General features: G+C 42.6%; 2 protein-coding genes across 3 annotated transcripts; both read left to right on the top strand.

Moving 5' to 3' along the window:
• The first annotated feature begins 1,335 nt into the window (after window positions 1-1,335).
• On the top strand, window positions 1,336-5,984 carry TMEM35A (transmembrane protein 35A). The gene is made up of 2 exons (XM_066202636.1): window positions 1,336-1,584; window positions 4,427-5,984. The coding sequence occupies exons 1-2, from the start codon at window positions 1,465-1,467 to the stop codon at window positions 4,811-4,813; spliced, it is 507 nt and encodes a 168-aa protein (XP_066058733.1). The 5' UTR covers window positions 1,336-1,464; the 3' UTR covers window positions 4,814-5,984.
• A 1,492-nt stretch (window positions 5,985-7,476) lies between these two features.
• Window positions 7,477-24,401, top strand: CENPI (centromere protein I). 2 transcript variants are annotated; one of them, XM_066202618.1, is made up of 22 exons: window positions 7,477-7,534; window positions 7,940-8,044; window positions 8,646-8,958; window positions 9,621-9,758; window positions 10,054-10,172; window positions 11,229-11,336; window positions 12,430-12,478; window positions 12,784-12,830; window positions 13,491-13,580; window positions 15,010-15,135; window positions 15,382-15,546; window positions 15,788-15,908; window positions 16,117-16,205; window positions 16,515-16,632; window positions 16,732-16,796; window positions 17,298-17,383; window positions 17,791-17,926; window positions 18,676-18,800; window positions 19,915-19,963; window positions 20,115-20,348; window positions 22,204-22,245; window positions 23,020-24,401. In XM_066202618.1, the coding sequence occupies exons 3-22, from the start codon at window positions 8,760-8,762 to the stop codon at window positions 23,149-23,151; spliced, it is 2,238 nt and encodes a 745-aa protein (XP_066058715.1). In that variant the 5' UTR covers window positions 7,477-7,534; window positions 7,940-8,044; window positions 8,646-8,759; the 3' UTR covers window positions 23,152-24,401. The 2 variants fall into 2 exon arrangements, with proteins under 2 accessions (XP_066058715.1, XP_066058716.1); XM_066202619.1 differs by lacking the exon at window positions 7,477-7,534 and adding an exon at window positions 7,559-7,623.
• The last annotated feature ends 1,008 nt before the right edge of the window (window positions 24,402-25,409 follow it).

The following is a 25,409-nucleotide window of genomic DNA, read 5'->3' as shown; positions in this document are numbered from 1 at the left end:
TGTGCAAGAGGAGGGAGATTTAGGATGGAAGAGTAGGGGAGCCCAGGGATTCCTTTGTTGGGGTTGCTGCTCAGAGGAGGCACCAGCTTTGGCAGTGAGATTTTTCTATAAAACAAAATAAAGATAACAGATTTCAGTGTCTCTCTTTCCACATCTGCCTTCCCCTTCTCCACTAATCATTACTGGTGCCTAAATATGAAGTGTCCTGTGAAAATGTCAGCTGCAATATTTTCCTCTTCGGGATGTTCTGCAGTTGCTAATTAAAATTTTTCTTGTGTTTTGTATGTGTCCTGTCCTGCTCACAGCGTTGTTGTATTTCTCTGGCTGTTCCAGAGATGGAGCCACTGTAACGGGGAGGGGAGTCTGAGCGAGCAGTGTTCCCTTGTGTTGTGTGAATCCCAGAATGTTTTGAATCAAGGCTGGTAAACTCCCAAGGAAACTGGGAGAATTGTCTGTATTTTTCAGGCTTTTAATTCCAGCCCTCAGCTTTGAATAATAACAACAACCAGTTCTCAAGCCATGGGGGCTCAAAATACATGTGTTTAGGACTTGAGAATTACTACACCATAAAGGGAGTGATGATGAGATTCCTGACAGGTATAGGAAGTTTCACTCTTGCACTATCCCATGAGTGTAGGTTTTTACACACAGTTGCAGCCTCTCGTTTTCATTTTATAGCAAAGGATGCAATATTCCAGCAGTTCTGTTTCGTGTAATTTTACCTTGGTTTCTCACTGCGAGATCTGCATAGATTTCTGCTAGGTTTTGGTCAAAAGGAAATTTGTTGCATTAATTGCAGGAGAGACAATGACTTTAAATCAGAAAGTATCAGAAGATCATAAAACCTTTCCACTGGCCTCTGAGGAGCTGAACATACAGGATAGGTTTTATCTGCAGTGGGGGCGGATGACACAAGTGGCCTCACCTTTCCTTTTTAGCATCAGGTTCCAGAGAGCCACAGGGACAAAACATTCCTTTTTCTTTCCTCGTGCAAATAAATGAAGCAATATGTTGTTTGCTATGTATGAGCATCTGAATATCTGAAACTGAAAGCTCTCTATGTACAAGAGACCCTTGCCCACTTCTCCTCCACACCACGTTACTCCTGTGCCCTCTGCTAACATGTCCTTATTTTCCCACTAATGAAAAACTGTGCTCTGCCTTTGGCTGCCATCCCACATCCCTAGAATTGACTCAGTTTCGGCTTTCTGTGGGCGATTTACGGAACACGCAAGGTAACAGGAGGACGAGTTCCTCTCGCGCTCCAGTGCTGGAGCTGCCTGACTGGCTGCGGGGCTTTAGGACCCAGGGGTTGCTGAGTGGAGGAGGCTGAATCCCCTCCCGCTGTCATCCTCCTGCCTCTGCAGCTTTATTCCTACAGCCTTCAATGGTGACGGACTCCCTCCCACCCGGGCTGGCAGCCAGAGCCACAAGGCCTCGCTAGGACCGGATCCCTACGGCTCTATGGCATCTCCCCGGACCATCACCATCGTCGCCCTCTCGGTGGCCCTGGGGCTCTTCTTCGTCTTTATGGGGACCATCAAACTGACCCCCCGGCTCAGCAGGGATGCCTACAACGAGATGGTGAGTGGGGCAGCACGGAGGGAGGTGCTTTTGGGCTCTCCCGCCTTGCAGCAGGAGCGGCGGGGGACGCAGGGGGTGACTGCCCTGGAGCCCCGAGCGAGGGGCAGGAAAGAGAAAAAGCTGATCTGACTCCTTGCTTGATAGACATGGAGAGAAGCCAATAATACGCAGTGCCCAGGATATCCTGGCAGCGCTCTCCTGGGCTCCAGCTGAGCCTATCCACGGAAAAACCTCTGGTGGATAAGGATGGGGAAGGAAGGCAGAGAGGATGGGGTGGCACAGCACACACAGCCTGCAGAAGATGGGGACACAAAGGTCTCTAAAAGCAAGGCCTGCAGAAGTGCCAGACACGCAGCAGGCAGGGACAGCTGATCCCCGAGGGGAAATCTATCCACTGGATGGGGGTAGGAAAAGCAGTTGCCTGCTCTGGCAGATGTTCATCCTCAAAATTCGATGCTTTAAAGCAAGGATAATGACACTGACTGTCCCTACTTCGCCAGACTTGTGCCGGGATTAATTAATGTTTGTGAAATGCTTTGAGATTCTTAGCTGGCAGAGGAAGGTATTATTAATAGTCTTCTTATTATTCTCTTTGGCCTGGGAAATGAGCCTCTCCCCCTCTTGCCTGAGAGGAAAGGGGTGAGGAGAGGACGGAGAAGTGACTGTGTGCATTTCTCACCTGGTGAACTGGTTTATGCTCCTGTCTGCTCAGGGCCAGCCCTGCTGCAGAGCTTTGCCCGCTGCGAGCTGCAGGCAGGTGGGGGACTGGCTGCCACATTTTGCTTCCTCATCTGTGTTTATTTATTCTCCTGCTCCTCTTCCTCCATGCTTCCCCAGTTATTTATTGTGGTGGTTGAAAAGATTAGTATAATTTTTGTGCCTCTAAAAAAATAGTGCTGGAAGTTTCCAGCACATTCTGTTCTCTCCCTTTGCTCCACCTGCCCAGCTGCTTTCCCTTAGCTCTCAAATAACATCTGAATTGCAGTGCCTAGTCTGCAGCCTAGCACAGGGATCTCACAGAGGAAAATCCCCAAGAAGTAAGTCATGGGCAAGAGACACTTGAGGTAAAACCCCTAGAAAACAAAGCTCTTAAGCTTCTGCTACAGAAAAAAAAAAAAAAAAAAAAAAAAAAAAGCATGGAGACTTCAGGAGCATTGCAAAATGCTTGCTCTGTAAAATATTTTGCTTCTGTATCCCCTTCTGCTTTATGAAGAGTCAGGCCTACAGGTAGGAACGATCTCTGGTTTTATAAAGCAGGTATTACACAGCATCATAATTCTTCATAGTCCATCTTGTTACATATTCATGGCTCATTAGGCTCTCCTGCCTTTGCTGTGCTACAGACTGTGGTGGTCTGTCAGGTCATGCAGACAGTTAGGAAAAACCTGACCTTGCTAATCCATAGGGATGGCTTTTTTGCACCCAGCAAACAGAGAACCTCTGTTATCTACCTAAAACACCAAACTCATAGTTTTCCATTCAACAAAAACCACATTAGCTTGCCTGTTAAAAAACCTAAAATAGAGTACTCTAGGACATGCTTATAGTACATTTCTTAAAAGTGTTGTATTTTTCACAACTGTTTAAAAATACTCTGCTCTGAGGTTTTAGTCACTGATGGTTTAAAATATATCCTTACAATGCAAACACTTGGAGTAAATGTGTCATAAGATCTTAAATTATTTTGTAGCAAAAATGACAATGCTGGGTATTTTTTAACCACCTGTGAAGCATCAAAATCTGTGGGGATGTGGGAAAGTTGTATATGCCTGTAATGTGGGTTTCCAAACTTGTATGGAAGTAAATCCACAGTCTGATCAGTGCCTCTGAGAGCTGAACAATCCTGTACCTGAGATTTGGCTTCCATTTCCCTCACACTGATTGGAAGACAGAGAACACAATGGCAAGAATGTCTTCAGGGATATAATACTCAAGTACAAGTGGAAACAATTTTACACTGAATATAGGAGGCTTATTTTATATATATATATATAAAAGAAATACTTGATTGCAAAACAAAAAGAGGAAAAAACCAAACAAAACAGTAATATTCAAATGCAAGAACCTGGACATGTGTAAGGACGAAGGTTGTTTCTTTCCCCAAAAGAATGAGGCAGTTGTTTAAACAGGCTGAGTCTTGCAACTTACACTGCTTCTAAATCCAGCATAAACCAGGGAACAAATAATGTCAGATGTCAGCTTGCTTTCACCTGAGGAAAGAAAGGATCAGAAAGGTATGTAAGCACAGGATAGGACTGGTGAATCTCAGCTTTGATGTTTAGTCCCATCCTAAGCCTGCACTGCCCATAACTACTGTAAGTAGCTTTGGAATATTTTAAGTTGTTTTGGGATGTTGTAAGTTGCTTTAAGTAGAAAGAGACTTGCATTTATTTGCTGTGCTTTGGCTTTGCAGGGATTGGGTGTATTAGTCAATTTTAAAGCACAAGGTATTCTTAGAAAGAGGTTTGTTTGTTTGTTTGTTTGTTTGTTTGTTTGTTTGTTTGTTTGTTTGTTTTAACACCATGGTTCTGCACTGCTAATTCCAGCAATCAGAACCTCAGATTTCAGAGTAAGGTACACTTGGCCTGGTTGTAGTTCCAAAGATGGATTGGAGAGGTTGCAGAACTGTTTTGCAGTGAGGAGACAACAGTTTAGAAAGGGGGAATTGCAGATTGATGGTTTAATATACCCCCAAACAGAAGCTTTACCGATTGGGTATTGTGCCAGAGGGGTCTGTGACAACTGAAATAATCTTTAGGTCATGTTGCACATCAATCCGTTTCAATGGAAGTCAACTTTGCCTTCAGTTTCTCACACGATGTCCTTGGCTGCTTGATTCCAGAAACGAGCCTACAAAAGCTATGTGCGGGCCCTGCCCATGCTCAAGAAGATGGGAGTCAGCTCCATTCTCCTCCGCAAGAGCATCGGCGCCCTGGAAGTGGCGTGCGGCATTGTCATGACACTGGTGCCTGGTCGCCCCAAGGACGTGGCCAACTTCCTGCTGCTCCTCCTCGTGCTGGCTGTGCTCTTTTTCCACCAGCTCGTGGGGGACCCCCTCAAGCGTTATGCCCACGCCCTGGTCTTTGGGATCCTGCTCACCTGCCGCCTGCTGATCGCCCGCCAGCCGGAGGAGCTGCCGCCGGAGAAGAGGATGCTGTCGGTGAACGGGGATGAGCAGCCACTCATCCACGAAGCAGCTCCCGAGAAAGGCAAAATGAAGGTATCCTAGTTGAGTGCATGTGAGGAAACACGGACCCTCGAGGCAGCTCTCTCCAAAACCACCCAGAAAAATTTGGTTTTTATTTACCTACTTGCTTTTTTTTTTTGTTGTTTTTTTGTCTGTCTAAATAAAGTTGCACTTGGGGTCTGAGAGATACAAGGTATGTCTACACTGTAGTCTTGCTTTTGCTGCTGCCCTGTAATGTAGAAAAACACAAGCTAGCTTCCACAGGGACAGCTTGGAGGCAGTCAGCAACCCAGCTGGAGCAGTGCTGGCCTCAGCAGGAGCTGCAAAACCAGCCTGAGAGCCCGGGCAGGGACCTGGGCGGGCAGTCAGGCCACCCTGGCACTGCTGCCGTGGGGAGATCGGTCCTGAGCACCAGCCCTGAGCCCCACGGCAGCAGAGCTGGCCTGGGTGTGCTGCTCCTGCCCAGAACAGTGGCTGGGCAGGACATGACCAGTGTCCCTGTGCAGCCCCGAACACACATCTGCATTTCCCTTTCCATCGTCAAGAGGTGAAAGGGACCCTGTTACCAAAAACGGGCTGTTTGTTGTGTTGGAGAGAGGGATTCCTTGGGCTTCACTGCCTCTATGCCAGTCCTTTCTATGGAACGGTTATCCAGAGAAAACATGGGATGCTCTGTTTACATCTTTGATTTCTGTGCAGAGGCTCCAAAACTGGGACAATGGCCTGATAACAGTAGTTTTTTGCCTGCTTCACACGAGGCAGTGGCATCTCTTTACCCTTCTTGGCAGAGAGTAAGGGTGCCTGGAGACGGGATGGGGAGCGGAACTGCCCAAAGAACTCCCAAATATCTCTCTGATGTTCACAAGTAGCATTGTGCTCCCCAGTTCCCTTCAAATTCCATTTTTTCCCCTTCCCACAGCTACTGTGACTTTATAGAATTTTTGTTTATTTCTGGTAGATGAGGGTCTGAACGATTGCAGGTCCCTCACTGCTCATCCCACATACAGCCTCAGTGAGCTGGGATAAGTCCTGTTACCAGAGCCTGAATCCCTGTGTTGTATCTGAAATCTTAGAGTGTTTTAAGGAGCATGTGTTACCTCTGAAATTTGTCTGGTTTTCTTCATGTTTGTCTGTTTTCAGTTTTTCTTTTTTTTTTTTTTTAATTTTATTTTAATTAGTCACAAAAATAAACTTTTTGAAGTTTGGAGAAAAATGTCTTTACAGAAACAAATTTCTTATTTGAGAGATGTGTCTGAAAACATTTCCCTCTGGTCAAACACTCCACCTAAAATGGGCAGAATCATGTCAGGCAATTTGAGAGACAAGGTGATGCAGAGTGGAAGTCAGATAAACTCTACTTGGTTATATATTAATAACCACAGATATTTAAAAGAGACATTTAGGTATTTTACTGAAACAGTCTCAAATAAATTTCTGCTACAATTCAATGTAGCAGTGAGAAAAGGTAACTCCAGTAAACTGTCAGCATTGTATCTCTATAAAAATTGATGATGGATGTTCATATGCAGTTTTCTCCTGAAGTTTGCTGCTAAAACAGATGCAGCCCTCTACATATATATATATTTATATGCTGAAAAAACTTCCTCCCAGAGCTCCAGATGGACTAAATCTCTCTTATCAGATGTTCACCCTCAGCAAAGGAACCAGCAGGCCACCTCTGTTAGACAGTCTCATCTTCGGACTATCTCAAGGTCATCCAAAATACATATACAGAATTCCCTTAACTTTCCAAAAGATGCTTTTACTACAATGCCCTGACTGGGGTTATTAATTGTATTTTAATTAAAAACCAAATAAAAATACCACCAAGTCAAACCCACACCATGCTGTGCATTCCTACACAATTGAACTGCTGCAGCCCTTTCACCTGGGCATCCAACCCAGGAAACCTTTGGGAAAATTGTGTTTATCTCTTTTTACATTCCTCACTGAAGCTTGTAGAGGCGACAGTAATAAAGCATCCCATGTAGCAAAGCCTATCTCTGTAAAAGCTTCAGACTGTTCAGTGAATACTAAAAAAAATCCCGTTTTTTCACATTTGCAGGGATATGAACAACTGACCCGCAGCAGTGGTTGCGTGTTCTTTGTTACAGAGCGAGACTAGAACTAATCTTGGAGCCCAGAAACAAGAATTCTGTATTTATTTTAGTGTGCTGACCTCTATCACTGCCCCCCAGCATTAAACAGCTATTTTTGGACGCTTCCAGCCATCTGTGCTCGCTGGAAGTGACAAGAACAGATCCACTCCTTCCGTAAGCCCTCGATGCTAATTTACTCTTCCTTTTTCTTCTTTAATTCTTTCTATTTTTTCCCCCTATGCGCTTTTCTATCTTATCTCCACGACCTCCATTTCATTCCGATCCCCCTCAGGGTTACTGCCTCGCTTTATATGTCCCTTTATTCCCGTCCCCTCTCTTTTTAAAAACACAATCCCAGGCTGCCGTTCCCAGCCCTATAGATGAGGAGACACCTGAGGGGCGGGAACCTTTCCCCTCACGGGGAATTCCCGCCCCTCACGCCCCGCGCATGCGCAGCAGCTCTCGGAGCAGGAAGGGCGGAAGCGCCGCCGTCATTCCCGCCCGCCGCGCGCTGTGGCGGAGCTGCGCATGCGCAGCCGGGAGGGAACACGCCAGGCGGGCGCGGCGCTGGGGGGCGGGTGCGGGCAGTGCGCATGCGCGGGGCGGCGGCGGCGGGGTTTGAATGTGGGGACGGTTGGAGGTGGCGGAAGGCGGTGGTTGAGTGGTCAGTAGCCGTGGGAGGGGGGGATGAGTGCCTGGGGCAGCAGGAGGGGTAAATTCCCTGCAATAGCCAGTGGCCAGGGCAGCGGGAAGGTCAGTGGGCTTGGGAGGGGGTGGTCAGTGGCTCCCCCCTTCCCCCGGCTCGCCTCTCCATTGAGGGCTGGCGGGCCCCGCCGCCTCTCTGAGGGCGTCGGAGCCTTCGTGCTGGGCTGGACCTGGAAACCCTCACCCCCTCCATCCCCTCGGGATGCCCCGGGTGGCCCTGGGGGAGTCGCGGTGGGGGCTGCAGGGGAGGAGGGTGAGGAGTGCTGGTGCCACACTCCCCATGTCGGCACCGAGGGGATGCGCAGGGCTGGGCTCGCTGTTAGCAGTGCTGCCCTTCCAGCTGCTCTCTTCACCTTCCTGGTAGAGCTTCTGCAGGACAAAACAAAGCACGCGTAGAGAAAGTGCTGAGGGAGCTGAGAGAAAGCTATTGCTGTACTCCGGAGTGTGGTCACCGAGGTTTGCTGCACAGGCAAGTAACAAACAAACCTATAGGGAAATAGGATTCTAACCTCGTAAGGAAGTGAGAGGTGGAGAGGGAGTATGAATTGAAAGTCATTCTGTTTTTTTGTGTCAGGAAAGATAGGTTCCAGCAATCCAGGGACAGGGATGCACAGTCTACCACGTTCAGGAAACTGTAGCAAAATTTCCTATTTTGTGGGTAAAAGGTAGATCTCTCCAGCATATTGAGGAGAAATACCACTTTTTGTGGCTGTATTTCACACACAGCTGTGCAGTTTGGCTGTTGGTAGCTCTTATGCCTCATTTGGAAGTTTACCAAAATTTCTTGATTTTTCCAATCCAAGCTGGTTAGTAGGAAGGGTGCAACAGACTCTAATTTTTGTGAAATAGGAAGAAAAGTGTTGTTATGATCCTCTAACATCTGTACATAACCTTGCAGAGAATCGTGACTTGGTGACTGCTTGTATTGGCATATGCAATACAAGTAAGGAAAAATAATAATGTACAAAATTAACTCAGATGAAAACTTGGTTGTGTTTTGTTAACTTTCTGGTTATGTTGATTTTTAAAATCAAAATACTGTTGGGAAAACACGTTTCTTTTCCTTGCAGGAAACAAGCTCTCTGACGTTCCTCAGCTGATCTCTTTTCTTGCCTAATGAAGGATTGGCTCTCACATGATTCAAATGAATAAACTTCTCCAGTCTCAGGTGGGAGTGTGAAAAGATGAGGCCAAGGAGGAGTTCCAGGACTCCAAAGCAGCCTCTGCACGTTCGCCAAAAAAGCCAAACTGATCTCTCTGCGTGGAGAAAAGGAGGGAGAGCTGACTCTGAAAAAAGTCAGCAGCATCCTCAATCTGTTAATGATCAGAAAAATGATAACCAGGAAGGGTCTCTAGAGCAAGCTCTGAGCTACTTGGAGAAAGGTAAGGGAATTTTTTGGGTGGCTATCTAAGATTGTGAAGATAATAACTACATTCTTAATTAAAAAAAAAAAAAAAAGACCTTTTATCTGTTTTCCCTCTTTAATGCCTGAGCTATATATTATTTCTTTACTCTCTTAGAAGTTTTGTGTTACTACTATGTAAAAAAAAAAGGAATAGCATTGAATGGTTTGGATTGGAAGGATCAAACCCCCCTGCCAAGGGCAGGGACACCCTCCAGTAGATCAGGTTGCTCAGGGCCCCATCTAGCCTGGCCTTGAACACTTTCAGGGATGGGGCAGCCACAGCTTCTCTGGGCAACCTGTGCCAGGGTCTCACCACTCTCCCAGCAAACAATTTTATTCCAATATCCCATCTAAACCTCCTTCAGCTTGAAGCCATTCCCCTTGTCCTGTCACTATGTGCTCTTGTAAGAAATCTCTCTACATATTTCCTATTAAATATTAGTAATTTTAGAATAATTTTACTTCTGTTTTCCCTCTTTAATCTCTGAGCTATGTAATGTTTCTTTAATGCCCTAAAAGTTTTTCTGCCGTGTTACTATGTCAAGAAAAAGGAGTATGTACAGGGAGAGTTCAGAGAAGCTTTAAGTTAATTTCTGTTCAGTTGTTTCATCCTGTGCTTGTCCTGTTTGATTTTCCTAGTTCAAGACCGTGTTGCACTGAAGAAGAACAGTGTTCTGCAGAAACACTTGGATGCTGTGGAAAGCACTGCCCTGAAACAAGGGCTGCCCCCTGAAGGGTTTGAGATACTGCTGAAAGTGGCACTCAGTGGCAAATTTGGTACAGCATTTTTATACTGCTGGTGTATCTTATGTGGATGTGCCTTTCCCCTCTAATCAAACCTGCTGAGATAATGTATTTATGGTACTGTAGCATAAAATTGACTTTTCTGGCATGCTTCAGTGTAGTTTCCACTTTCTTTTGTTAAGCTGGAATGAATTATACACCATTACTTTGAGCAAGGAAGCTGTACATAATTTTGTTCAGAGGGAATTTTGATCTGAGCTGCAAAACAATATTGAAAAACCTGACCCATGGGCACCATCTAATTTGAATTTTTTTTTTTTTTTCCCAGCTGATACAGTGAATACTCGTTTGTTGAAGAGCCTGATTCCTGCCTCAGTGATACCAGAAAATTCTGTGGTTACAGCTGTGTCTTGGCTCTGTGTCAGCAAATGCTCAGACAACATCCAGGTAACTTAGTAAGTGTTTACAGTAGTTATGGCTTCTGCACAGGAACCATAAGAACAGGTTATTTTGAGGAGTCAAAAATCTCGAGGTTTTAATGTACAAGGTCTTTTACAAGATACTGTCATTTACCAAGACTGGCAGAGATGCCCATTGCTGCAATGGCAATGGGAACTAAGAAACACATTAGAAGTGTCAGTGGTGATCTGGTTCCTGCTTGTCTTGTATCAGCTCCTCAAGAATTGTGTCTCCACCAACATTTCTGTGAAATACTTCTGCTGTGTGAGGCATCCCTTAATTTCAATGAGATATCCCTTAGGTTATGTGCACCTTGGTTGTGGCAGCATGACTTAACATTAGGAAAAGAGTCTTTTTTATGTTCACATGGTCTGCTCAACGGTTTATGTGATAGAGTCATTTAGATTGGAAAAGATTAAGACCACAGAATCCAACCATTAACTTAATGCTGCTGAGCCGGCCGTGTCCCCAAGAGCCGCAGCTGCGCATCTTTTAAATCCCTCCAGGGATGGTGATTCAGCCACTTCCCTGGGCAGTCTGTTCCAGTGCCTGACAACCCTTTCAGTGATGAAATTTCTCGTATTATCCAATCCCAACCTCCCTGGCAGAACTTGTTGCTTGTTTCTTCTTGACTTATCACTTTGGTACCTGGGAGAAGAGACCAGCCCCTGCCTCACGTCAGCCTCCTTTCAAGGAGCTGTAAAGAGTGAGAAGGTCCCCCTGAGCCTCCTTTTCTCCAGGCTGAGCCCATGGGTGTCCCATTTATTGGATTCTCTCTCAATCACCACTGATACACAAACAGGGTCCCATGGTCATGGAAACCAAAACCCAGTTGCCAACAGCAGTGATGGGGCCAGTTGTTTACCAGGTGAAACCCTTGGCAGACTTTCTTCATCTGAATCACCCCTGAACTGTTTGTAGCTCTCTGGTTCTCCTTGAGAATGGTGTGTATCCTTACTGATTGTCTCTGGAGCTGGCTTCTGATTGCTCTGCCTTGCTTTTGCCCATCACTTAATGTAATGTGTTTTTTTTTCCTGTCTGCAGCTGCTTTTTTTAAAGTGGCTGATCACAGTGTTTGACTTCATTGATCACAAGGAACAACTTAATGCCCTCTATGGTTTCTTCTTCTCTTTCCTGCAAGATGAGAAGATGGTAAGTAGAGCTGAAGAACATATGGAACTGACAAAATAAACCTAAATGTTCATTAGTAATATGCGTATTAATGCTAGAATTAGTCTGGAGTAGGTGTTTGTTAGAGACCGTTTTCTGATGATTGGATTTCCTTTTTTATTTTCTCTTTGCATTATAAGATTGCTGGGTAATTAAGATCCATAAACAGGCAAGTACTGTAAGATTGCTGTGGTCTGTCTGCTTAAACATGTTTCCAAGAATTGCTATGCTGCATCACAGAGAGTGTGACCATTTATTCTGTTTAAATTCCCAAGAGTATCAGTGGTCTCTGGGATTGTCAGACATCAGCAGGTAAAGTCTCCTGCTTCTGGGCAGAAACTGACTTGTATATCTTGGGCAAAAAGAAAAAAAAAAACCCAACATTTTAGAGCAGTGTTTATATAAGGGGAGAAACGAATTGCTGTTCTACTTAATTAATTTGAAATATAGCTTAAAAGAGAGCAAGCATTCAGGCAATTTCTGCCATATGGCAGCTGTAAAATCTAGGAATTTTGAAGTGTTCGGATTCACTGCATACTAAGATGATCTTGGCAGTCATGCTAGGTATGAAATTTTGTTAATATTCTTTCAGTTTAGGATGTTTTATGGTTAAAACAAGTTCCCAAAGTTCTGAGTTATATTTCTTGTAATGTTTTTAATGGTTTTAGATTAACTTTGGTTACCAACTTTCCATAAAACTGGATTTAAGTCCTTAATGTTTAAAATAGCTTTTTCAGACATGATGGGTCAGTTGGAAAGTGCACCAGAGTTGGTTTGAAACTAATTTAAGACTCTTTACAGCCTCAACTGCAGTTAAAAGTTCTGAAAAAGTATATTGGTTCAAAGGTGCCCTTCCTTTTGAAAATGTAATTGCACTTTCACTGCTGACTCTTGTAATTTCTAGACCACGTTCCAAAAGAAATGATCCAAGTTAATTAAATATCTTGGTTACTGTCAGGACTGCTCACAGTGCAGATGAAGTTTTAAATGAAGTTGTCTCTTGTGCTGCTTTTTTGTGTGTCCTGGCTGTGTGCCTGCAGCAGCAGGAGAGCTCATGGCTGCCTTTGCTTTGCAGTGCCCCTACATCTGCCACGTGCTCTACCTGCTGACCAGGAAAGAAAATGGTGAGTCTCATCTGTGTGAGCTGAAATACCTTTTTATTTCTGATTCTGTTTGCTGGTGCTGCCTTTTCTACCAATCCAGCTAATACAGTGATTAGCCAACACTGTGCTTTTAATGCAAGGAAGAATGAGTGGTAGTTCAGGCAAAATTTGTGTAACACTGGCCTCTCCGTTACCCTAGAAATAAGAATTAGTGGTTCTGCTTGCTTTGTCATGATTTTATAATAAAAATGTTACTTATATAACCTTTGCTTAAATGCCTGATATGGTATTTTTAAAATCCTTTATATTCTTAATTGTGTTTCCAGTCAAGCCTTTTCGGGTTAGGAGACTGCTTGACCTCCAAGCAAAAATGGTGAGTTTATTTCAGATCTTGTAGAGTTTGAAGTGTGGTTAATTATGCACTTTGTAAGACTAATGTCCTTATGGAGTGGAGAAGAGTGGCTGGACTTGGAATTGTAGGTTTTAGTCTTTGTAGCATCAAAGTTTCTCTCCTGGACGTGCATCCCTAATTTTCAAGTGTGTTTTGTGAGCAAATGCAGTGATATATGCAAAGCTCCATGTTTTGTGACCAGGTATGGTGAAATCTCTGAAGCAAGAGACAGCTTCATTTATCTATTACAGTCTTTAATTTTCTATTCATCTTCCTTTTTCAAGTGATACCAAAAATGACTGAAAAATGTAAGATTGTAAAGGATGTTGCTCCCTTTTCTAAAAGAAAAAACCATGTTTTTAGATGGCAGAACACTATTTTTTATCACTTTGATTGTTAAATTCCTTTTTATCAGTTATGACTACAGAAAAGTCTTCAGTCCTCTTCCTATAGTTATTTCATTGACCCAGTTTCTGTTGTTTCTGTCACTCAGTTGTTTATCTATGGTTACTTGGTGAGGTGTAGATCTAGAAACTTACCTTTTACTGATCACTGGGGTTTTTTGCTTCTAAAATACAGCATTCAATTTCTATATTAGAAACACACTCCACATGTTTTCCCTCTTGTTCTGTTATTTGACAGGGAATGCGGTCTTATCTCCAAGCTCTGCTGTCACTTTACAAACTTTTCTGCCCAGAACAGGTGACCATAACCCTTCCTGAGAAAATGAAGGTAAGGAATTAGATTTAGTCAATTCAAAACCAGGATTTACTGCTGCATTTGTATGGAGCTTTCTATTTAAGCTCTAGGAGATTTACTGGTGAAGATTAATTCTATTTCCTCTTTTCACTGAGTAAAATCAGGTTTAGATGAGGATTCCTTGCGTTGTGTTTTGTTTCCTCTTAGCATAATGAGATGATTTGGTAAGGAATGACATCTACCTTTATATTTTGAGGATTACTTTAATCCTTCTTTTGGTGTTCCTGCTGGGTTTGACTTGTTTCACACAATACTAAATTCTGCAGGAAGCAAGCTGTCTGATTTGTCAAGGCATTGTTCTAATTGCTGCCATTCTCAAATACAAATGACAGTGGAAGTCAGTAAGTAGCTCTGCACTTGGAAAATCTGTGTTGTAGGAGAGAGAAAAAAGCAGCTAAAAATGTAGGAAACTGATTTGTCACTGCTGCAGGGAGCAGCAGAAAATTACTCCCCTTTTAGGGAGGCCTGTGTGTGTGCTCAGCCCTTTGAACAAATAGAAACATGTAGCAGAAACGGATATCTAAGAGAAAACAGCAGCTGGTGACAACTAAATTGTGCAACAAAATTTTCTTTCAGTGGGATAGACTTAAAAGTTTAATATTTTTGTTGTTTTTTTACAAGAGGCATTTTATTTTATATGCAGGCAAGTTGAGTTTCTAGAAAATAAAATTTGTTTTATTTCAGTCAGCTTATATATTTCTATTCTCTAAATGTATACTTTGCATTGTGCTGCACAGGCATCTGTTGGAGAATTTACATTTTTTATCATGCACAGATCACGCAGTAAATTACTAGCAACTAGATGCCAAATATTTCTTCAAATGTCTTTACGAACAGTGTTGTGTACTAAAAGCTTGAATAACGAGGTCCAAGCCAATCTGAATAGTTCTGTGATGGTTTGGCACTTGATTATAATTTAAAGACTGATTGGCATTGAAATGTCAAAAAAAAAGTGCAGAAAAGGTGTTAGTTTTTCCAGCTTTCCGTAACAATATCTACCTTAATTTGAGTATTTGGTTACTCATGACATTGTTCTGTTATGTGGGTGTCACTGATGCTGAATTCAGGAATTTTTCTATTAACTGCATGAGCATACCTTGGTCATGTTTAATTTAAATGTATACTTGAGATTTAATCTATGGATTGATGGTTGGTTTGAATTAAGATTATAAAATAGAATTGTTGGAGATCCCTGCTGAAAAGGGGGATGTTGTTTCCAAAGGAAATAAAAACCCAACTGTTGAATTGTAGACCAAAGGTGATGAAACTGAGGAGTGATGAGAGTTTTGTGCTGTGAAAATCTGTCGAGTTGAGTGTCTCTACATGACTGTGATGATGTTTATCAGAATAGGAACTGATCTTTCTGTTGCTTCTTGCATGGATGTCTGATTTCTGTTTCCAGACTTACTTCAAGAATTCAGGGGGCCCATGGAAAGCAGCAATCACTGCAGTAAGGCAAAGAAACCAGGGAATTCCAAAGACTCAGGCAATATTTTTAGGCACATCTCAACCTCAGTCGCGAAAAAGGGTATGTCATGGGCCTAAGGGACACCCTAGAGGGTGCCAAGTAGTGGTTTTCATGATGAATATTTGCAAATAATGGGAGTATGGCTTTATTTTGGCACTGGAAAGAGGGGATAACTATAGAAAAATGCAACAATCCATTACAATGAAAGCCTGGATACCCTTTTTGTAAAACTGTGTCTTTCTGGGAATACTGTTCATGAGTGCAGCCAGTTTTGGAAGCTGAGTCATTTGTGTTTCCTTTCTGCAGAAATGGAATGCCCAGTTGGTTATACCTGCAAGCAGTGCAAACACAAATAATTTAGAGGAGCTCAGGGGAAAGAACCGTGTCCGTTTGTACAATACAAACGTGTCTTTTCCAGTGGAGCAGCTGCAGACCTTCCCTCAGCTCCTACAAAATATCCACCGTCTAGAGGTGAGTTTCAGGAAGGTCTTGGTGAATATTTTGGGAGATCAAAGGATGCTCCTCTATGCCCTGTTTTTATGTGGGTAGTGTGTGGGCTATCTAATTCTAACAGAGCATCTAGTCCTAACTGAGGATGGTGGGTGAGTCCTGGGAATAGTCTTATTGCTGGTAAAAAGATTGGACATGAGATTCTCTGGCAGTTTATTGATGTAAATACTGAGTAATTCTTTCTTTTCTTTTTTTCTTGCAGTTTCCTTCCCAGATGGGTTCAGTGTTAACAAGCCCCTTATTGCTTCATTACATGAATTGTGTGAAAGATGAATCTATTTACCTGAGGCTCTACTATTGGATGGGCCAGATGCTTCAAGAAGGTAGGAACTTCAGTATTATCTTGTGAGGTAGCGAGCTAAAGGAGGTCTGAGGCTTTTCACTCTTTTCAGTAATGATACTTTGCTATTCAGATTTACAGTGATAACCATAGAGTGTTAAAACAGATTCTGGAGGAGAAGTGAATTTGGTTTCTCATTGTGCTTGTTCTTGCTGTGCTCATATTCAAGTACAGTATTCTCTCCTGTTCAGAATGCGCCTGGTGTGTGGTTGATAACCCAAATGAAGAAGAATTCAAGAGTTTCCTGGAAACTATCTACAAGGCAGAATGTTTCTTGCAGGTAAGTGCATGTTTTGTGGAAGCCAAGGGTTTCACAAAGTCTTACCTTAAAGAACTTCTGGCACTTACCTGTTTCCTGTAGTATTTCTGAGACAATGACTCAAGTGATAAAAATATCTTTACCTATGGCAAGTCAATATTCTGGAAATGGCCTTGTTTTCTGCAGGAAAAATAATCTAAGAATGATAATTTGAATGTTCTGTCAAGGGTGGCAGGAAGGAAGTATAAGCCTCCTGCTTTCTCCAGAGTGATGTGAGTGTGGCAAGCTGCAGTCAGATGAATTTTTGAATGCTTCTCTTCTGCTTTGCAGGAGGGATTTTCTGCCTGTGAAGAGTTCCTGTACAAGACCCTTCCTTTCTGGGATGGTGTCTGCTGCCGTTCAGAGGTCCTCAGTCTTGTGAGCTGGATCCCCCTCACCAATTGCTCTGGTATGTGCTGCAGATCCTTGGGGTGAGCTTGGACAGTGGGGATATCCTGAGGCATGGAATTTGTGCACTGATCTCATGCTGCTTTCTCATTCCTTTCAGACATTAAGTCATATCTCTATGATCCCCTGGCACAGCTCTTTTTCACATCATCTATTTACTTTAAGGTAACTTAAGTCAATACAATGGCTGTTTACTTCTAGTTGTTGCTGCTGTCTGTACTTGTGTTAGGTGTAGCAGTCTGAGGGATTGTATAGGAAACATCTTTTTGAGAAATCTGTGCCCAAACAGGATAAAATATATACTTACAGTTTAACTTCTTTAGGGAATTGGTGCCTTCAAGATATCTTTCTTTTTTGACTGGAATTTAGCTGGGGCGCTGGAGATAAAAAGAACTGATAGCACACAACACAACAGTTACTTGTTTTACTGCAGTTTAACTACTTGTTAAAACTGATGGCAGTTTTTTCACTACTTGAAATTCACATTCTCCAGGAAAGGCTATATACAACACATACATTCAGTTCTAGGGGCCATGCAACTATGTCACTGCTCCTGAGAAACTCCTGGTACCTTTCCTTGGATATGCCAATTTCAAGGCATTCTTTGTTCTGAATTATTCTCTTGTATAAATTGTCATCAACCTGATTTCTTTTTGCCTATTGCAGTGCAGTGTTCTTGAGAGCCTGAAACAGCTGCTGCAGAACTGGTTAAATTGCAATGTGATTCAAATGGACTCAGAGTTTACTTCTTTGTAAGTTTGTCTTTAAAGGATGCAAGCCATGTTCTGTGCAGTGCTCACTGCTGTATTTAGATCTGTAGTCTAGCCCTAACACCCAGCATAAAGACCAACCAGAGAGTTAATAATGCTGTTATGATTCTGCTATAGTGTAAGCTACCTTGTCAGGCCTGTTCTTTGTCTTTTAGAAGTATTTCTGCTGACACTGGAAATTGGAGTGTCCAGAATTCAAAATCCTTGTAACACTGACAGCTGGGTGTTTATAATGGTCCTGATAACTGTTACTGGCTGTATTGAAGAACACGTGTCTGTTGTTGAGTATTTGACGGGGCAAAAGCATAAACCTCAATTTTGTTTTACCGTTTTCCATGTTGCTGTTTGCAAAGAGGTGTCTGTAACGTTGTGCCCTGTCATTGCTGCAGGAACACCACCCACTCTGGGCTAGTGAACGTGGTGGCTGAGCTGGTTCACTTTGTGGGACGGATCTCTACCGCTGCACTGCGTTTGGAAAAGAATTCCACCTTCTTGATGCACTTCATTCTGGATTTCTATGGGACTGTGTGTATCCCAGCCACTTTGTTTTTCTTTTCAAGTACTCCTAAGGCTGTTTGCATTTTTAAGCTGGAGCATATAAATATCTTCCTCATTTTAGTTTACAGAACTTTGTGATTAAATGCCAGAATATTCCAAATACTTGGTAGATCTACAGGTGAAAGCTGCTGTTGTTGCATCCACAGGCAAAACTAAATATGCTGGTAGAAAGTGGTTGCTCTTAGTTCAGAGGTGAACTGAGGAAGGAGAAGTAACAGTAGGCTATAACCTGCTTTTTAATGCTGACTTAAAGAAAAGAACAGCGATCACTTCAATTTCAAACAACATACCTAATTTTTTTTTTTCCTTAAAAATGTGGGGTTTTTTTCCTAGTTTGTGCTGTAGGCAATCTAAACAGCATCAAATAGCCTTAAGTCTATTCTCCAGCTTCCTCATGTCCTCTCTGTAGTTGTGCTTATTGTGAACTCCAGCCATGCTGTAACAACAGCAACGGCTCCTACAATTTAGGTTGGGAATAGCCAAAAAACAATGATAGTTCTGAGATCTATTTGTAACTGAATTGTCCATTTAAAAATTCACAAAACTAATAGATAACAACACTTGCAGAAGACATCCTGGCCTTCCTTTCTGGATGAAGTTGATGGATCTGGCTGGAATTCAGTGTCATGCTCTCTGTTGCTCTTACCTCCTTGGGAGTTTGTAATAATCATTACTTTAGCAATAATAATCAGCCTGGATGTGCTTCATTCCTGCAGGTGTGTGACATGTACCTGAAGTACAACCTGCCTTTGCTGATAATGCCTCCTGCTGGGGTTTTCTACCCAGCACTGCTCAGCATGGATTCTGTCAACTTGAATCAGCTCTGCCACATTATGTACAGGTACTACAACAGGTGTGGGCTGCAGGGGCTCCTTGTCTTCTCTTTTGGAAATGAAATGACTTTGTTGTAAAAACCTGGGATCTACTTCTTGCCGTGCAAGGCAAAGGTAAAAATTCCACTTTTGTCCAGCTTTCATGATAAAGGATTTTATAGCTGTAGTCCCTACTCTTTTTTTTTTTTTTTTTTCTTCAGTCTGCTATCCAAAACAGCAGGATTCTGACCTCTTTCCTGGTATTATTTCCATATCTTTGATATGTGAAGGAAGAAGTTCCCCTGTTGTTTTGAGAGAACTAAAGTCAGCCAGCTGGAATTAACAGTAGTAACCATACAACTTCTCACTCCTGTACTTTAGCTATTACACTTGAGCTTTTCCTTAAAAATTCTGTCATGTGCTGAGTAGGAAGCACTATTTCCACCTTCAAACTCCAGGAATTTGGGACTGCCTCGTGCTGCTGGCGAGGCCAAAGACAGCACAATTTTTGCCATTTTTTTTGTTTATTGTTCTGCGGGATCTACCAAGGCTGCAGTTCTTGGCCTTGTTAGTTCCAGTGGCTGCATCTGAGAAGGAGAGTGGCCAATAGCTGACAGCTGGTGCAGGGCTCTCCATGTGGCTTTTTCTCTAAGGAATCTGCAGGGTAGTTAACATGACAGGAAGGTCTCTACGAAATAAGAAGAGCTAGTGCTTATTACATAGAACAACTGTCAAGTTGCATTACTTCCAGTGGCTTCTGTTTCTTTGCTTAGTGAATGAAAGTCTCCCTTCTTAAAAACACACTGCATTTCTCTGCTGATTTTAAGGCTGGGTGTCCATTCTTGTGTGTTGCATTTATGAATGTGACTGTCCCGGGCAAACTGTTCATGTGTGAATCATTTAAGAGACTAATATTATTAGATGTGTCCTTACTCTGCCAAGTGATAAAGCCCCTTTGAATTCTTTTTCATGTCTCTTTCTTTCACCAATAAAGTTTGATGATCTTTCTCGTAGTGGAAATAAGTTTTCTTGATACATTTTTCCAGCTTTTCTCAACACTGGCACGTAGTAAAAATTTATAGGCATCTAAATTTACTTTGTGTGGTGTTTTTTTTTTCTTTTTTTTTTTTTTTTCCCCCCCAGGTATCGAAATAACTTGGTGGCTGCAAAAGAAAATGAGCTGAGTAAAAAGGTATTATAGACAAATCTCTTATTTGCTAGAACACACTTTAGCATGGAATTGGGTTGAGTGGGGGGGGAAGTTGTACTAATGGCCGTCTTTTAAGGACTGGAGGGAGCTGCTTTGAGGATGTTATTTATTGATTTTCCTTTTCTCCCCTCAGAATATACTGCAGTTCAAGTTCAGTAACCAGACATACCAAGAGTACAACCAGTACATAATAGCTATGGTGGGCTGTCTGTGGACATCCAATGTATTCCAGAAGGACGTTCATCCTCAAGGTCTTTGTATGGATGATAAACTGCTGTGTAAAACTGGAGTGAAGGAAATAAAAAACAGCTTAAACATTGTCTATCATCCAGCCATGATGGGCTACTCTATTCAATTCCTGCGGCAGGTAATGGTGTAGGCCAGGATTTGGATCTTTCATGGCAGTTGATGTTTGATGTTCTGTCTTGACTGCTTCTCTAGAGAAGTGTCTCTGTGTCCTGGCTGACTGCTAGAGGCAACTGAGCTTTCAAAACCTCCTGTGACATTCTGTGTTTGTCAAATTAATGGCACAATTTGAAGAGTCTTTTTTGTGTGGTATGAAAGCAGTTGAATGTATGAATGTAGCGGGTTTGGATGTGAATTTGTACTTATGACAGTTTTGAGATAGAACTAAAATAGCTGATTAATGAAATAAATGACACTTCAGTAAAAGCTTACCCAAGGTGCATTTTGCCCCACAAAACAGGCAGTGTGATCTAAATATTTAAGCTCTAGAAAGTCAAGAAATACATGGTTAAATTATATATGTGTGTGGTAGAATTTGTCAGCAGTGCTTTCTGGTTCTTGTGGTAGCTTTTTTGCCTTCTTTAAATAGAAATCCAAGTAGCTGCTTCAAGTACAGAGGTGAGATAACATGGAGCTGTCTCGTCTTGTCTGGTGTGAGTTCTGCCAGGAGTTCTCTTGAACTGGGGGTGCCCTCAAGTGTTCAGTGCAGCTGCTGAAGAGGGCAGGGAGCAGGTTGCCAGAGCTGTTACTGTCCCAACATGTCTGTGCTGCTCCAAGAAACCAGGTTTTGTAGGCTGTCCCAGGGCTGCACAAAGATGCCAGTTTGTTGTGAGAAACGCGCTCGGGCTGGAGGCAAGCGTGGGTGTGACTCCTGGAATGCAGCAAGGGGCACCTGAGAAGCTGAAGCAAAGAATTCTTGTTAGGAGCACTTGACAAATTTGCCTTTGTTATGTGCTCAGTGTCGTGAATCAAGCTAGTTTGTGTCTTACTGCTGATTAAACTCGGATTTTGTCTTTGCTTAAGGAAGCTATTTTGGTTATGTTAGACCAAGAAAAGACGTATATATCTCATATCTTTTGTCCACATAATTTTTGTTCTGAGGCTTCCTGGAATCGTGGAATGTGGAAGGGACCCACAAAAATCATAAGTCTAATTCCTGCCTCTGCAGAGGACAGCCCTAGAATCCCACCCTGTGCCTGGGAGTGTTTTCCAGACAATTCTTGCATTCTGTCTGGCTATGTGCTGCCACCACTTCCCTGGGGAGCCTGTTCCAATGCCCAGTCACCCTTGATGGGAAGATCCTTTTCCTAATATCCAACCTAAACTTTCCCTGACACAGGATTCTAATTATTCTTTGTAGGTTTTGCACATTTAAAAAAAAAACAACCCAAACTACAAACCAACAACCATAACACAAAACCAAAGGACACCCAACCTCAAAATCCCTTAAAAAACCCCCAGAACCTTCTGGTGGGGAATTCTTGCATGCTCTTCCTACTGTAGAACTAGGAGAGATTTTGCTTAGCAGCTCTGACAAATGTGTTTTAAGGCAGGAGGAAGTAATGCTGAGCTGCAGGGACACGTTTTCCTCAGCAGTGCTGGGCACCAGAGGGCACTGCTCTGCAGCACTGGGGAAACACCAGCACTGATCTCAGTGCCAGTTCTCTGGCATTGAGAACTTCTAATGTTTTGAAAGGGAAACTTTTACACTGTAGAGAGACAGTGGTCAAGACAGCTGTGACTATTCCCTGTTGCTATCCTGTAATGCTGCAGCACAGGGCAAGAGGGTCCAGATGTTACCTTGCCACTCATGCACAAGGTGTGATGCTGGAAGCCCCCTCTGCAGCAGGATTAAAAGTCTCTGAATTTCTTTGCATACCTGCAATTCCTGATTTAGGAGAGGACTTAGCAGAGACCCAGCAACCCTGGACATACTTTTGATCTGACTTCATGTTGTTTTGTTCCCTTTCCTTAAGCTTTGTCCTGATGATACCACCTTCAACTTCAAATTAATTAAGGTAAGATTTCTTGTTTTAGTAAATAAAGCAGGCAATTTTCAGCAGCTCTGTTGAAGAGGATGAGGTTATAATATTCACCAAACTCACAAATGCTCTAAAAAAAATTTTGGAAGGGGAAAAATTCTAGCTGTAGGCTTTGATTCAATCTCTCAACAGGGCCAAACAAGAGGACATCAACACCTGAGAACTTATTTATCTATGATTTGAGATTTTATGTATTTCCTCCATGAGTCAGTGCAGTGTCAGGACAGGGCTCTTTATTGTTCTCTGCAGCTCCAGAAAAAGTTACATTCTTGATGCACTTAAAACTCATTGATAATATAAATTCTGATTCATATTTATATTTCTGAGATGTGTAGCTTTGTTGCAGCTTTGAACAGGAATCCTCCACTGACCAATGCAGTGGCAGTTGGTTTCCTTTCCTTTATCACAGTGCACTTCAAACCTGATATGGAGGAATCACCACTAGTGATGGAAAGAAGGTTTTAATATCCATCTTCATTTAGTTCCTACCATATTCCCTGATGATCCAATAGACTTCTTTTTCTAGAAGTGGGGTTTATAAAAACTTTCAGTATTAAAGAAAGATCTAAGAATGTGTATTGTGTAATTGTGGGCATTTGGGAACAGCAGGTGAGCCTGTACGTCTGGGTATTTACAGATGTCACACAGCATGTGGATGTTGTCCCACAGCAAGTTTGCAGACTTTTTCAAATTGGCTTAAGAAAGGTAAAGCTTTGTTCTGCACATCTGACTGTTCTTTCTGGTTTGCAGGGGAAGAGGTGGGACTGGTACCTGGAATATCTCTACTCCCAGGGTTTGACGGGACTGAAGGCCTTTATTGAGAGCAGCATCAGTCGTGTTTCTCAGGCCTCTCGCAGCAAAGCAGGGAATGTGCAAACATGACCCTGGGACTCGCTGGAATTCTTCTGTCATCTGGAGCAAACTAGCAGACTCTAAAGGACTGTGTCACTAATTCTTCTTTCCTCAGAGGAGAGAAACAGAGCAATTATTCTTACCTGCACTTTTGTACTGACATCTCTGCTTTGGAAGTGAAGACACAGATGTTGAGGCTAGCTTGCTTCTCTAACACTGAGCTCCCTCTTGTCCCTGGTAAACTTCTCTGGTCTGAAGCTGGTGAGCTCTACGTTATGTAACATCCACCTTTTTCACCCTTGTGTTTCTCTGTTGGAGTATCAATTTTGATTGAGAAACAAACATTTTCCATCTCAAAACCACAGTAAGCAGTGGTGCTTCATTTATAACTAATGTTGACCCCTGACCTGCTTTGCCTTCCTCAGCAGCAGGTAGCAAGAAGCAACTTGATCAGCCTTTCAGGGTTGCTCTGTGTGTCTTGGTTTGGAGCAATGTGAGTTTCCCAATCACCTGTTGTACCCTGTATGACTTTTAACAGGCTGACCAAGCTGACCTTTCTGAAGTGAATTTTCATTTTGAGGCCTACAGAACAGTTTTTATGCCAACTTTGGTTATGATGATGTTCTAGTACAGCTGGAAAGCTTGGCGTTCAGTTGATGGTTTATTGCTTTGAGCACTTAGAGCATTGCCACCAGCTCACCATTTTCTATATTGATAAGTGCAAATGTAACTTTCCTTTCTCTGTAGGTGTTGTATATTTGCGTACATATGTATAATTTATGTTCTGTAAAATATTTCTAATGTGTCGTTTAAAAAAAACTTCTACAAAATGTGTCTTGTCCTGTCATTTCACTTTAAGTCTGAGTAGAAGCTGAGAGAAGCTGAACTGAGGTTTCCAAAGTCTGAATGAACTTTCTTTTTCTGCTATAAAACAAGGTTGTAACCCCTTGAGAGTTGGGTTAGATAATACTGAATTTTGCATTGTGAATCTGTACTTTGATTCAGTAAAGGAATCAGTCCTGAGAGCAACTCTGGAGCCACTCAAGATGTTTGCTTTCTTCATCCCCTCGAAATCAGACTGGTTGAGTACCACAGTTCTCAGCTCAAGTACTTCTGGTTAATATGTGTAAAGTGTTGCCCTTCTGATTCATCTGTGTTATCCCAAGTAGTGTAAGTGCTGCTTGCTAATTTTTGTCAAGAGAAATAGATCTTCAAAATCCTGATTATATTTTTTCAACAGGAAAAACTCCACATATTAAAAATTCCTCCAAGTGGATATGTTTCAAGAGGTGGCCCTAACATATAACGAGTTTCATAATTTTTCTGTGAAGCTACCTTCAAAAAGGTATTGGAAATGCTATTTCCACTTGTGCTGGAGAGGCTGTGTACTGCAGTCCCTGAGGACACCTTAGTCCTTAACACCATGCAGGTGTCTTCAGATGCTGACCAGCCTTGTTCTTCCACACTGGGATCCTGTACAGGAACAAGGCTGAGGTGATTCCCTGGGCACACTGACAGCTGTGTGCATGGCAGCCTCATTCAGTGGGAAAGGAAAAGGTGCACAGCATCTCAAAGAAGCAATAGCCAGGAAGACCAGGCTTCCTGCTGGTTGGAGTTTGTGGAAGGTGCATTCCTGTCAGACTGGAGGTGCTGCCAGAGGCTTCATTTCGCTTGTGAAAGATGCCCAGCTTCTTAAGAGTGTGTGTTATGTGTGTAAATGTATTTAAAGGAGCTTGCAGCAGAATCCTTTAGGATTTACTGAATGTTTTATAGTTTCTGGTCCCTGAGATCAGTTTTCCCTTGGTGTTGGGTGGAGAAAACACAGAATCATGTTATGGAAGCCTTGCAGCATCACAGGTCTTTATTATACCCTGTGTTGTGAAAGTCTTTAAGCAAACTGCAAAGTTTTGACATTCAACTACACAGGCTGGGCACTTAGAGGTGCAGAACTACAGCAACAGGACAGATGGCTTGATTTTAATGTCAGGTTTGTTTTTTTTTGTTTTTGTTGGACAAGATGCCTGTTTACAATCCATCCCATGCAGGAAAAATGTGCCCGGTATTATTGGCCACTAGAGATTACTTTTAGCCTCCTTCTGCTGTGGTAACTCAACTATTTTGACATTTGGACATTTTTCTTCTCTTTTTTCCCCTCTAACTGTCTGAGTAGCATTGCACTTGAGTGGAAGAATGGCCCTTTTAGGGGAGGAATGTGCTACTGTACCTTTTCTATTTTCTTATCTTTTTTCCCCTGCTTGCTCTTTGCATTTGAATCATCACAGCAAATT

This window comes from Chamaea fasciata, unplaced genomic scaffold (genome assembly GCF_029207755.1).
Source record: "Chamaea fasciata isolate MVZ Bird 193981 ecotype frontalis unplaced genomic scaffold, bChaFas1.0.hap1 SCAF_22, whole genome shotgun sequence".
In the NCBI taxonomy this organism is placed as follows: Eukaryota; Metazoa; Chordata; class Aves; order Passeriformes; family Sylviidae; genus Chamaea; species Chamaea fasciata.
The sequence above is the reverse complement of the archived record's forward strand: the minus strand, read 5'-3'. Positions and strand labels throughout refer to the sequence as shown.